Source organism: Microtus ochrogaster, unplaced genomic scaffold (assembly GCF_000317375.1).
Source record: "Microtus ochrogaster isolate Prairie Vole_2 unplaced genomic scaffold, MicOch1.0 UNK8, whole genome shotgun sequence".
NCBI lineage: Eukaryota > Metazoa > Chordata > Mammalia > Rodentia > Cricetidae > Microtus > Microtus ochrogaster.
Window position 1 is genome coordinate 1,206,225 of NW_004949106.1, and position 13,624 is coordinate 1,219,848.

The following is a 13,624-nucleotide window of genomic DNA, read 5'->3' on the forward strand; positions in this document are numbered from 1 at the left end:
AGCTAGTTCCAGGACAGGCTCCAAAGCCACAGAGAAACCCTGTCTCGAAAAAACCAAAAAAAAAAAAAAAAAGATATAAAACAAGTTAGAATTCCTGCTTTTTCATGTGATAATAACAGAGAACTTAACCTTTGATAAAACAGTAACATGTTTCTGCACTCCTGCTGAAAAGAATATATAATATTGATAACAGCTGGGCGGTGGTGGCGCACACCTTTAATCCCAGCAATCGGTAGGCAGAGGCAGGCGGATCTCTGTGAGTTCGGGGCCAGCTTAGTACAGAGTGAGTTCCAGGACAGGCTCCAAAACTACAGAGAAACACCTGTCTCGAAAAACCACACAAAAAAATAAAAAGAATATATAATATTGAAAATAAACATTTCTGACACGTGTGCTTTTATATTATACTACATTGTATATCTGTGGATGTTGAGGATAATGGGAACACGCATATGGAAGAGGTAAAGTAGTATGTCGGTTGTAAATCTGTACAGACTGATGTTATCACTTTAGGTCGCCAATGCCATGAAAAACTCCTTACCATTTGATGCACCTGATTCTTCTCAAGAAGGTCAGAAAGTCCTCAAAGTGGAAGTCACTCCGACAGTGCCGAGGATCTCTCGGACTGCGATTACAACAGCTTCAATCCGGCGTCATCGGTGGAGAAGAGAAGGTCAGTGCAATCCATGGCTTACTCGTGGATTCAAATAAACTTAGCACTGTTTGTACAAAACCCACTACTGCTTGGTAGTGATGGATGCTCTGTGGACTAAAGTAAAGTAGTTTCATTTAAAAATGGTACTTGCAATGTGATAATGCTTAGTTATTTTGATGTAAAAATGTCTGTTTATAAAGTAGAAAGATGTTAGGTTGTTCTATTAATGTATAAACGAAGAATAAGACCTAGGTAAATGTTGTCTTTTTTTTTTAACTAGTAATGGAAATCGGGGACAGTGTTGCTTTTAAGCTTGCTAACTGGGAAGAGGTCCATGTGTGAGAACTGTGGGAGAAAACCACGACTGGTCCAGCTGACTGTATGATACACGCTATCCACAGAGGAACTGGTTCTTATTTTTGGATTTATATATTTGTTTTTCCCTTTTTTTCCCTAAGAACTGAACCCAGCAATATTTTACGGACATGTTCCTGAAGAGTCAGGCTGTCTTGCTTATGAGACGTCGTCATTTTTAATGATCCCCATTTTTCCGCCCTGTTCACTTGCGAACCTCACATTGTTCATCTGCTGCCTTATGTGTGTGTGAGCTGTGCACACACATGTAGCTATAGAGATAGTGTTTGTGTTGATGTCATCCATATGTACATGCCTGGGTCAGAATGCTCAGAAGAGGACAGAGCAGCACAAAGTACTAAAATGTTATATGTTGAATCCCAGATGGCTTTGACTTCTCAAACGAGGCTGACTCGAGTATTCCCGGCTCCCCGATCCAACACGGCTCCACTGACCTAGGGATCATACGTGTGCGAGAGGGGGAGGTGCGCAGGACCCCTGAGCATGGCTCGCCGGAGCCCACCTCGGCAGCAGCCACCACAGAGGGTAGGACAGAGATGAGGAGGCAGGAGTCAGTGAGGCAGTTGCTGGAGGAGGACCTTTCCGTTGTAGTGTGTGTCTCCACTGCCCTGGGTGTACTAGCTCCTCTTTGCAAAGCAGCCCTCCTCCCCTGTGCCTAGCACCAGGTTAGGTGCGATCTTCAGTTGCCATTTGTGCTGGCCTGGAGTCTGCTTCCCTGTGTCACCAGACGGCAGCTTGGCATGGCTACTAACAAGGCAGGGCCTGGATGAAAAGTCTGCAAACGCTTGGAGGCTTTCATTACTGAGCATGTTTACTCTAACACAGGATCGTCCGTACTAATGTGCACACAGGATGGTTTCTTCTGTAAAAGTCTGTGAAGAGAGTTTTAAATACAAGTCCACTTAAGAAACCCAAGTGGAGCTTTGTTCCTAGGGTATCTCCCTTCTCTGACAGAGCGCTGGAATTGGCCGGCTTCTCAACAGCTGGACTAAGTTCCTAATAAATCACTGACATCTTCTGACTGCTGTCCCGAAGCATTGTGCCCTCCCTGTGTTTATGAATAACGATAGCCTCAGACGGATGAAGTGTGTTGTTTGCAGGTCGTGAGCAGAGCAGAGCTTTGTCTCTCCCGTGTAGGTGTAGGCAGATAGGAGCCCTGTGCATGGAGCACCACAGGAGTTAGCTTTGTGGAAGACAGAACTGTAGCCCATAGCCCCTGGAGGACTACCCTAAAACTACACTAATACATCTCTTAGTGCCCTTGAAAGAGACCAGCTCTTCATACTAAAAGAACAAACACAGAACATTTACTTTGTACCTTACAGAAGTATCTCTCTCTTTGGTGTACTAGAACTTTGAGCATGCTCAGTAAGAATCTAAATGTTCCCTCGGTTCCTCACCCATTTGCCCAGATTGTCTTACTTCATGTAACACTCGTGCATGTGCATGGCCCGCTGCCCCCACAGGTGGTCCTGCTGTAGAGACTCTTCCTGACGTGCCTGTGGAGGTGTGCCTTCCCTTCTGGTCTATTTCCTATCTCTATCTAACCCCTAGAGCAATTAGATCTTTCTTGTCTAAATGCAAAATATATATAAAATTAGTAGATTTTTGGAACCTAGAGTGGATCCAAACTAAACAACAATCTATTTTTCATTATTGATGATTAAATAAACCATTTTCTGTTTATGTATAATTATTATTAGGATGTTGAGAGTATTTGTGCTAAAAATAACACCATATTGACATTGAAATTCTTGCCGGTGTGACACTAGGCTAAAGCATTACTTCTAATTCGTCAGTCATAGGCTTTGAAAAGGAACCAAAGCAGTAATTCATCTTGAATGTTTGAGATAGTGTGCAGGGTGTACAGACCAAGGACAGTGGATACAGTTCTTTCGCGCACTTGGAGCTGGTGTGGTGGCGCACACCTCTGCTCCTAACTGAGGAGACTCAGGCCAGCCTACTCTCTTGTGCGTTCCAGATCAGTGCAGACAGAGGCAGAGAGTCCCTGTCTCACAAAAGGACAAGATAATGTTATCTCTTAACCTGGGTTAGTTGTGGGTTTAAACACGTGTTCGTAGGTGCAAAAGTTAGGGAACAAGCTGTGGACGGAAGGGTCAGTGAAGCCCTTTCCAGCTGTGTGTCTTGGAGTCGTGCGTGTTTTCGCCTACAGAAAAGCTACAACAGGAAGCATGTTCTGAGACTCAGTTGCGTTTTATTTCCCTGGGGGTTTCTGTTGGTGGTGGTCTTGGTTTTGGTTTTTCGAGAATGGGTTTCTCTGTGTAGCCCTGGGTGTCCTGGAATTCTCTCTGTAGACCAGGCTGGCCTCATCAGAGATCCATTTGCCACCACCTCCCGAGTACTGGGATTAAAAGTGTGCGCCACTACACAGCATCCTTCGAGGGTTTTTAAGACAGAGAAAAGGAAACCCTGAAGCTTTTATGATCACATATATAATGCACTCTAAAGTAAAATATATTTATAGTAATGTTTTTACAATAAAAATGTGTTTATTAGGGTAGGCAAAATTGTTGAGTTGTTAAAGGTGTTTGCCCTACAAGCCCAAGGATCTGAGTGTGCTGTAGAACCCGGGTGCAGTTAGACAGGGTACACCAGCCCCACAGGAGTCCTCTGACCTCCACACCCACAGACACAGAAGATACGGATACAAATACAATAAAAATAGTAATAAAATTTTAAAAATTCATTTGTTTACTATATGTTTAAATTCAAGGAAGACTTTAAGGTAGTGCCTGTGATTTATGTGTGATCACTGTTGTATTAAATTGCAATAGCATTTCTGGTATATGAATAGCAGCAGAGTCTCCTGCATGGTGCTTTTATGTTATCTTCCCTCTCAAATAGCCAGATTGCTTGGGCACCAGATCTGCATGCAGCAAGATTCAAACCAACACTGAGTCTCTCAGTCTCCTGTCCTGACCACTTAGATAAACTCAATCCAGTTTAATATTGATACTTCTGAATATTTGGAATTATTTATACTACTTATAAGTCAATTATTAAAAGAAGTGATGCAAATCTGACCTAAAGTTTCCATTTCTGAGGTTCGCGGTGCTCGGGTCTCCCGCAGGGGCTGAGAGAACTCATGTCACTTGCTTTTCTCTTTTCTGTAAATGGATTTCCACATGGCTTTGCATGGTGATTTAACATCAAATCGCTGTAGATATTAATGTCTGTATTTACACTTAAATACATTTATGGAACAAATTGTCTTTTGCTTTAAGGATGCCTAATTTGAATACATGTGAAGAAATGTAGCTAAAAAATATTTTTATTTTCCCAGGTACTATGTTAAGTAGAAGATTATGTTTGAATATGTACATTTTGCTTTGGTAACCTGTATCTGAAAGTAGTATTTAGATTGTTCCCTAACATTTTACCTTAACTATCATGTTAATATCTGTTTTATAGATTCAAGTTTTCTTTCAGTCTGGGAAATGTTTTCAGTTTTTGAAAGAAGAAAACGTTAATTTTGAGGCTATTTGATCAGACCTTTCAGTAAGAGAATGGGGCTGTCTGGAAACTGCAGCTTCATTATATTGCACATGGTCCGCATCTCACAGAACTAAGGAGGCAGAGGCAGGTGGATCTCTGTGAGTTCGAGGCCATCCTGGTCTACAGAGCAAGTTCCAGGACAGCTAAGACTGTTAAACAGTGAAACCCTGTCTCGAAAGAAAAAAAAAAAAAGTAAACTGTTGGGAAATATAAAATATAGACAGTAGAAATATCCCTGCTGGCCCCCTTTGCCACCTCATAGTCAGTATGTCCTTTATGCTGATTGGCTCGGGAAATACGGAAATCAGTATGCAGGGTGTGTCCATGAGACAAGATGGGATTGTAGAGTTACCAAAGCAATGTCGTGTTTTAGTTGAGTTGGCAAATTTAGTAGATAATAAAAAGAAATACATTAAAAAGCTATATAAATGCAGTTAGCTACCAAATAAATAATGCATTTTTATTGTAACTGAAAAGGCTTGGCCTGTAGGCCTGAATAACTTGGGACAGCTCTGGGTAACTGGAGTTAGAAGAGAATTCCTGTTGTACAAACGAGGAACGAGTTTTGCTTTAGAACATGTAGATACAGTGACTTCAGATGGCTAGCAGTGTATTTTTACAGTGCTGTGTTTTAGTTTTCTGTGTCTAGATGTTGACAGTTCACTAGTTAGCGCTTGCGGGTAGTTTCCCAAGATCAGGACATATAAAGATGAAGACGATCAGCGTGTTAATTCTGTGTGGAGGTTTGTGGCCCGAAGGTCATTACAGACGTAGTAACATCGATGAGAGCAGGTCAGTGCTTTGTGCCCATCCAGCTGTTGCTGAGTCTGTCTGGTTTCTTGTAGGTGCTGAGGGTCTCAATGGCGGAGAAGACTCTCTAAACGTGAACGATGCAGACGAGGGCTTCTCATCTGGGGCTTCCCTCAGCAGCCAGCCACATGGGACCAAAGCGTCGTCCTCGTCTCAGAGGGGAGGAAGCTTACGGAAAGTAGCCACTGGGAGATCCTCCAAAGATAAGGAAACCGCGTCTGCTGGCAAATCCAGTGAGAGCCCTCGCGATTCAGTAGTTCGCAGGCAGTTTGTACAGCCAGCTGATCTTAGTTTAGATTCAGTGGAGCTGACGCCGATGAAGAAACACCTGAGCCTGCCTGCCGGCCAGGTGGTGCCAAAAACCAATAGCTTAAGTCTAATTCGGACAGCCAGCGCCTCCTCGAGTAAATCGTTTGACTATGTAAACGGCAGTCAAGCCGGTACCAGCGTCGGGGTCGGCACTGAGGGGGTGACTAACCTGGCAGCCACAAATGCCAATCGATACTCAGCCATCAGCCTCCAGGAAGACCGGCTAGGGCATGCTGGTGAAGGCAAAGAGCTCCTTAGCCCAGGAGCCCCCCTAACAAAGCAGTCTCGATCCCCGAGTTTCAATATGCAGCTGATATCCCAGGTGTAGTTCTGATGTCCCCCGTCCGCTTACCTTTCAAACTGAACATTTCATTGTGCAGGACCCATCATCCCACATTGTGATTTACTAGGCATCTTCATACTGTATTTTGTATGGAAACAGCAATAAGGTTTTCTCTCCCCTTTCATTTCCTCCACCTATTCCTTGCAAATGTGTTTGTGAAGCTGTGTAAGATGTTTGCCTTTCGACGCCTTCCTTTCTCCTTGGGTAACGTGCAATCCGTCGTAGGCTGATTGAGACTGAGGAGGTGGTGGAGGAAATGGTGTATGATCCCTATGAAGTGATCCTTCGGCTTTTGTTTAAAAACAAAACGGGTTTGTTCACATAATCTATGGAACTATGAAGATAACTGGATCATATTTTTTTTTTCTCTCTTAACCAGGAGTGCCTCAGAGATTCTGCTATGACTTCGGACTTCTCTGAGTCTGTGCAATGTTATAGTCTTGAGAAGCACGGGGAAGGTGGTAGACTACTGCGGTGTTTCATTAAAACGAGGCTAGCCGCCCCCTTTCCTCAATCCCAAGATCATAAACGTTTAGTTATTGAGGCATTTAGTCAGCTTGTGAACACCTCCACCGGAGGGGGGGCTCTGAGTTGACTGTGTAATTAATGATGCACTTTCTCAATGGCTCTGCAGTCATCAACAACACGTCTTCCCTCTTCCCACAGGACTTAGGGACATTTCTGCCCTTAAAGTGTGAACTAGCCAATCAGAGACTCCAAGGGGCATGTTCTATTTCCTGGGAATGATTGACACTTTGGTGCTGGGGTTTCGTGGGGGGAAGGGTGCTTTGTTTGGTTTGCGTGAGAGTGTATGTGAGGTGAGGTTGTAACTGTTTCCTGCTCTTCCTGTGTGAGCTGATGATGACTGAAGTAGGAACCGTGCGTCTTCAGGTAAAGAGGGGGATTTCTCGGTCCACTTTCTGTGACGTCAGGCTGTCGGAGAATCCCTTTCAGCTGCTTCCCAGATGTACCTAAATTCAGTCAGATAGTGGATGATAAAGAAGCCTAAAGTCCTGAGATCGTATGCTCCGAGGACATACACCAGGGACAGATAACTGGTTGGAAACACTGATTCTTCAATGTGACACTTTTTTATAGAACATTTCTACCAGAGGGTACTGACTTGATTTCTCCACGAGGACCACACTGCCTTTGTGTTTAATGCAATTTGTGTATCTTCTGATTATCTGCAAAGTTTCTCGTTTTTATAAAACTTTGAAATCATGCCAGTAAGCTCGATGTTGAATGTATGTGAGTAGCATTTGGGGACTGCTAAGAGCCTACAAGAATGCATTATCGGTTCAGTTCTTTTGTGTGATTTGGTTGGGAAAGACTTTCTTACAATCTCTTCTGGGTCTCAGGCTTTGTTTGAAAAAGAAGGGAATGTACTGGGATTTTGAAAATCAGTATTGTGTCTTCAACTGCTGTCCATCTCAAAACCATGAGTTACACATACCCTTGTACATGTAGACATTTTATGTGTCGTTGTGAAAGAAAAATATACTGCCTTTATTGAAAGCAAGTGTTCTCTTAATTGACAGAGTTGTTTTATCTCCGTTTACGGTAGAATTTGATAAATTAACCAGGAAAACGCCTCTCTTTTTTTCTGCACCACGACTTTTGGAAGAGTCGTCTGTCTGTGTGTCTGTTAGACTATCCCTGATTGGATCTGATGGTCTACAAAATGGAAAACTAGAGCCTCAGTGGTTATTCACATCATTGCCATGATTTATTGTTTTTTTACGATACGATATGATGTGATACGATACGATATGATATGCAGCTATCACAGACACATTTCAGTCCTGCTTCTACTCATTTCACTGATGTTGTATAAACTAGAAAATTATAAAGCAGTGGAAACTGGAGAAGTAAACTTTTCCTAACATGCTTAACAGACGAGGTTTCTAGTGCATGAAGGATGGTGTCCTTCACGGTCGGCAGCACACGTGTAGACGGTGTCCTTCGCGGTCGGCAGCACGCGTGTAAACGGTGTCCTTCGCGGTCGGCAGCACACGTGTGGAAGGTGTCGGCCACCGTATGGCAGGACGCGTGTGGAAGGTTTCGAAGGTGTCGGTCACGGTATGGCAGCACGCGTGTGGAAGGCGTCGGCCACCGTACGGCAGCACGCGTGTGGACGGTGTCCTTCATGGTACGGCAGCACGCGTGTGGAAGGTGTCGGTCACGGTACGGCAGCACGCGTGTGGAAGGTGTCGGCCACGGTACGGCAGCACGCGTGTGGACAGTGTCCTTCGCGGATGGCAGCACGCGTGTGGACGGTGTCCTTCGTGGTCGGCAGCACGCGTGTGGAAGGTGTCCACGGATGACAGCACGCGTGTGGAAGGTGTTTGCGGATGGCAGCACACACCTGGTTATGTAAGAGGTTGGTGGGCCCAAGTGCACATATGTTGGCATCTAAATCAAGCATTTTAATTAAAGCACAAAAGAATACCAAAAAAGTTGAAATCATAGCATAAACTGTAGTAAATACAAGAAAATGTCTTTTAATTAGAAATATTATAACTGTAATGTTGGTTTTAAGATATTTTCCAAGTGTGTGATGGCACATGCTCTTAGTCCCAGCCCTCTGAGTTCAAGGTCACCCTGGTCTATAGAGTGAGTTCCAGGACAGCCAGGGCTACACAGAGAAAACCCTGTCTTGCAAAACCAAAAGGAAAAAAAAAGTTCATCTTATGAGACTTTCATTTATTGCTATGTATATTTTACATATACATATATGTGACCCTGTAACATTTGAATCCTGTCCTTTGAGCTGTGATTTGGTCTCAGTAAAGAAATCCTCATTTACACTTTATAGCCATGGTCTTAGGTAATAGTTCAAATGAAATAAGTTTTCTAAGACTCTTTATAACTGCTGTGCTTTCAGCATCTGACTTAAATGGTTTTTGTTCAGTTATCCAGCACCCGTTACACGTCAACCAGAAGTGCCCATTCTTTATCTTTAACAACCTCCCTTTGCTGCTTCCCGACTTCCGTGAAGCTTCGTCCCACTAAGAGAAAAAACGGTCGGAGCCATCTGCGCCAGGTCAGATTACAGAGTTGAGCACCTGAAGGTTTGGGAGTTCTTCTGTGTGACTTTACATTAATGTTACTAATAAGAAAACTAAAATGTACAGCAGAAAGGTAGCGTAGAAGTAAGGCTTTAAAATATGAAAATATATTAAGAAGCCAGGGAGGTAATAGCTGTCCTCTAAAGTCTTGTTCCTTTACTAACACCCTCCGGGTTTCCAGGTTGCTGTTCGGTGCCTTCTAGTGCAGATCAGAATTGCTGTGTTAGGAGAAACCCAGGGGATGACCTAGCTGCTCTCTCTGCCATACACACACCTTCACCGTCAGGAAACTGAGGCACACAGAGGCTGTGAAGTAAGGTCCATACTCAAACCTTGTCCCTGGTCAGCAGCATAGCCACACCCCGATGCCTCTTGTTACCCATGCTTGGTAAATGTCTATGCGCATACTTTTCCGTTTCTGCAATTCCTCAGTTTCTGGTCTAGCAGTTGGTGAACACATTAAGGAAAGTATTAATTCCAGAAAAAAAAATGTAAAATAACATAGATGGGGATGTAGTGCTCAAACGTAGACACCTGTGCAGCACGTCATTCTCTTCTGATTTATGCCTTATGAGTTCTCTGCCACACAGCAGTAACACGCTGCCATGTTATTTGTATTTGTGGGGATTTGTTTGTTATAAAATAAACCCAACGGAATGACATTGATCAGTGTTGTAAGGGTTTGAAAGTGAGTTTGAATCAGCCCATTTTCAGTCACCAAGGACACACTCTGGAGGGAAGCAAAGTAAAGAGAAACTCGATCCCATTCAGTCCTAAGCCGGAGAGACGCTGTTCCTTACTGTGCTTATGATTCCGTGAGATGTGGCCTCTGTCACTAATAACATAAACTGTATGAGAGCAGCCTGTGTAACCTCAGTGTCTGCAACCTGAAGTCTAAGTTCCGTTCAGTAACTTTAAGCTTCCTGGATTTATCAGACGCCAGGATACTGAGGAAAACTTCTCCAGGTTGCTTTTGTTTGCACTGTTTCCGTGAGCACCCTAATGATGCAGTGGTGTGTCTTCCCCACCTTGTTTCATGCGGTTTCTTTGGTCCATTTTTGAGGACTTCAGTTGTCGATAACCCACGGTCTCATCTAATTCATGGCATGTTTATAAATAAAAATACCAGTTTTTGTTTTTATGGGTAGGGTAGCACACTGTAAAACACTGAGAAGGAGGACCACTCCATTTCTCAACTTGGATTATATTATAAAGGGGTTTCTTAACCAAAAAGCTTCCATTTAAAAAGAATAGGATGTCATACTGGTGACTAGAAACTGCACAGGACTCTCCGAGCGGCTTTTCTGCACTGGGGTTATACATTGCCGTTGGAGCAAGAGGCTCTTCTCTTTTGAGCTGAATGCCCACTGTTGTTCCATTACCAAGTTGGGTGAGACACTTATTGAAATATTTTAATTTTCTTAAAGTGGTTTGCAAGAATAAGTGATTTGAAAACCAGCAATTGACAGCTTAACCTCTTAAAAATAGAGTATTTGCCAGATTGAATAAACATGAAATACAGTGTAAAATAATATTAATAAAATCCTGAGTCATCAGATTGGTACAATTTCCCATGCTAATGTGGTGAGACAACCTTTAGTATCGTTTGTGCTGTGTGAATCTAACAGGTAGCATCACCCTGGTACTGAACTGCAAAGAACCTACTGGTCATGGAGGAGGAACAGCCCCGCCTCCTTGTCTAACCCTGACCACACACCACAAAGTCTTGCTTCCTCCCCGCCCCCTCCCCCGGCAGTATTTTTGTAACATTAGACATTTGTCCTATGAGAAGTATATACAAGACCAAATTCAGGATACAGTTTCGCAGAAATGAAGGAGGACTTGAAGTAACGGGCAGAAATGAGAGTAACAGTTCAGAAATGAGAGTTCCTATGTGGGTTTTGCTTCTGAACGTGAAGAAGATGGGTTCGTGATATTTACAGACTGAGGCATACTCATATGTCTGATATCATATTACTACATTTAATAGGGTTTACCAAAAAAGTAGACTCAAGTGTATCGTAAGGTATAAATGAGTCTGTTTTAAAAATTGTACCTTGGGGGCTGGAGAGATGGCTCAGAGGGTAAAAGTATTGCCTGCTCTTCCAAAGATCCTGAGTTCAATTCCCAGCATCCACATGGTGGCCCACAACCATCTGTAATGAGGTCTGGTGCCCTTTTCTGGCCTGCAGGCATACATACAGACAGAATATTGTATACATAATAAATAGATAAATATTTTTTAAAAATTGTGTACCTGAAGGTAGGCTAATAGATCTTTGTATGTACAGAGAGAACTGCACCTAATTGGATGATCTGTCCCCATCCACAGAGTGGCTATGTGGCTTGCTGTATTGGAGTGTAACAGTTCAGTGTTGGTTTTATCAGGAGATGTTTTTATGTCTTCATCAGTTACAAAATTTACCAAAGAAAATGCTACCAAAATTATTTTCAGAATGTCTATTAAGTAACGTAGCTCCCTTAATGCAATTGCTTTCTAACACCAAAGGGAACAAGTAATACATGATTTGAACTGGTAGACACAAATATAGTAACAGACGTACAGGATTGTGTTTATCCTTACATCAATAAGATGTCAGTGCTCCAATAACAGTACCAATTAGAGAATAACTTGTATTCCTTATGACATATCAAAATTAAGGATGTGGCTTGTCAGTTTTATTATAGATTGTTTAGGGGAATTATAGGGGAACTTACTGAAGGGTGCTCCTGAGTGGGCAGAGGCTTTTGTTTCTGGTGTTATTATTAGCTGAACTAATGATTGATTCACATTGATTTTTGTACATGTCTACTTTTTTCTTTGTATTGAAAACATAATTGGCTTAAAGGAAGCTAAAACATATGTAAAATACGTAGGCCAAAAAGATCTAAAGGGTTTAATCTGTGTAATGATTGCTTAAATCATGAAACACAGTTTTTTTGAAACTGCTATTCCAAACAAGTCCTTTTATTATAGTTAATAAATATTGGACAGGGCATGGTGGCGCAGGCCAGAGGCAGAGGCAGACAGTCCTCTGTGAGTTCAAGGCCAGCCTGGTACTGGTGGTGAATTCCAGAGTAGCCAGAGCTAGTAATGAAATCCTATCTGAATAAAAACAAACAAGAATGTGTCGCTTCTCAGACGAGAAGATTGGCTTTCAGATAATGACCTATAATGGTTTGGGTTTTTAATTACATTATCTAAATAGAAGCAAAGACATGAAAGATGCTCCATGTGATGTTAGCAATGTTTGAAGTCAGTGTGTTTACATTGTAGCAATGTTTGAAGTCCGTGTTTACATTGTATCTTTAGGTTCTTCTAAAATTAGGCAGGCTTTATTAAATTTTGTTTAAAATTGGCTAAAAGAAACCATCTTAGCAGTGCGAGGGTTTCATTGCCTGGGTTGTAAGTAATGTGACTTCTGTAACAGGCAAACAAAATACCCTGCTTTTATTATTTGTTTCATAAGAGGATATTTAGATCAGCTTCTTGTTGTTGTTTTTAACTAACGTCAATCTGTAGCTTTGTGTAAACTTCCCCAACATTGGTGGGATTCTGCTGCTGAAACTACTGGACAGACATATAAAAAGTATGATCATCGTTCCTGACGAGTGTCCTTTCAACCTAGGACAAAAAAAAATCTTTTTTTTTCCCCCAGAGCTGAAGAAAAAAATAAATGCACATCTAAAATCATATGTATTGGTGCATGTGAGCCATTATCCTGTCTGACCGGATGGATTCATGCTGTTGGTTGTTGAACTGTGAAATGTGGTCACTGTTGAACTTGTAAATATCGGCCAGAGATGAAAGAATATTTTAAGTTATTGTAAATAAAGATGTAAAAAATTCAGTATCAGTCTGCGGTGCAGAAATGTAACATCTCAGATGTTAAATATTCTGTCTCTTGAGGGATGTGTCCTGTCTCCCTTGATGTATCTAGCTACATTGAGAATGTAAATTTTCTTTTGTACAGTGTAAAAATACAGCTCTATTTGGCTTTTAAGTGGATTTCCTTGAGTTGATTTTTATCTTACCATAGTTTTATAGTTCACCACAGTCCTTCTCGCTGTATTTTAAATGCCATTTTACTCACGTGTGTGTGAATTTGTTTTATGTGTAGACCAGGCTGACCTGTAACTCGGAGACCTACCTACCTCTGCCTCCCATGTGCTGGCATTAAAACCATACACCATCACACCTGCTAGGTATATCTGAATTTTTAATATATAATTTATTAGAGTAAGGCAATACATTAAAGTTATATGACACCAGGAAATGACACAGACAAAAAGTGGTGGTGCACACATCTATAACCAGAGATAAACTGTGGTGTGTTGGCACACATCTATAACCAGAGATAAACTGTGGTGTGGTGGCACACATCTATAACCAGAGATAAACTGTGGTGTGGTGGCACACATCTATAACCAGATAAACTGGGAGGCTAAGGCAGGAGGATTGCTGTCAGGTCAGCCTGGGCTATAGAATGAGAAAGTTTCTTTCAAAACCAGGTGAGAGCCAACAAAGAAGCCTGGGACTCACAT

The 13,624-nt window shown here is 42.2% G+C and overlaps 1 protein-coding gene across 3 annotated transcripts in view; it reads left to right on the top strand.

The window, feature by feature from the left end:
* Fam126b (family with sequence similarity 126 member B) overlaps positions 1–13,088 on the top strand; it is a 53,281-nt gene extending 40,193 nt beyond the window's left edge. For 2 of the 3 annotated variants that reach the window (XM_013353476.2, XM_026788842.1), the window contains 3 exons: positions 514–673; positions 1,394–1,555; positions 5,392–13,088. In XM_013353476.2, coding sequence (XP_013208930.1) covers positions 514–673; positions 1,394–1,555; positions 5,392–5,993 — 924 coding nt within the window. In that variant the 3' untranslated portion in view covers positions 5,994–13,088. The remainder of the gene's footprint in view (positions 1–513; positions 674–1,393; positions 1,556–5,391) is intronic. The other variant, XM_005366339.2, reaches the window with a different exon arrangement.
* The last annotated feature ends 536 nt before the right edge of the window (positions 13,089–13,624 follow it).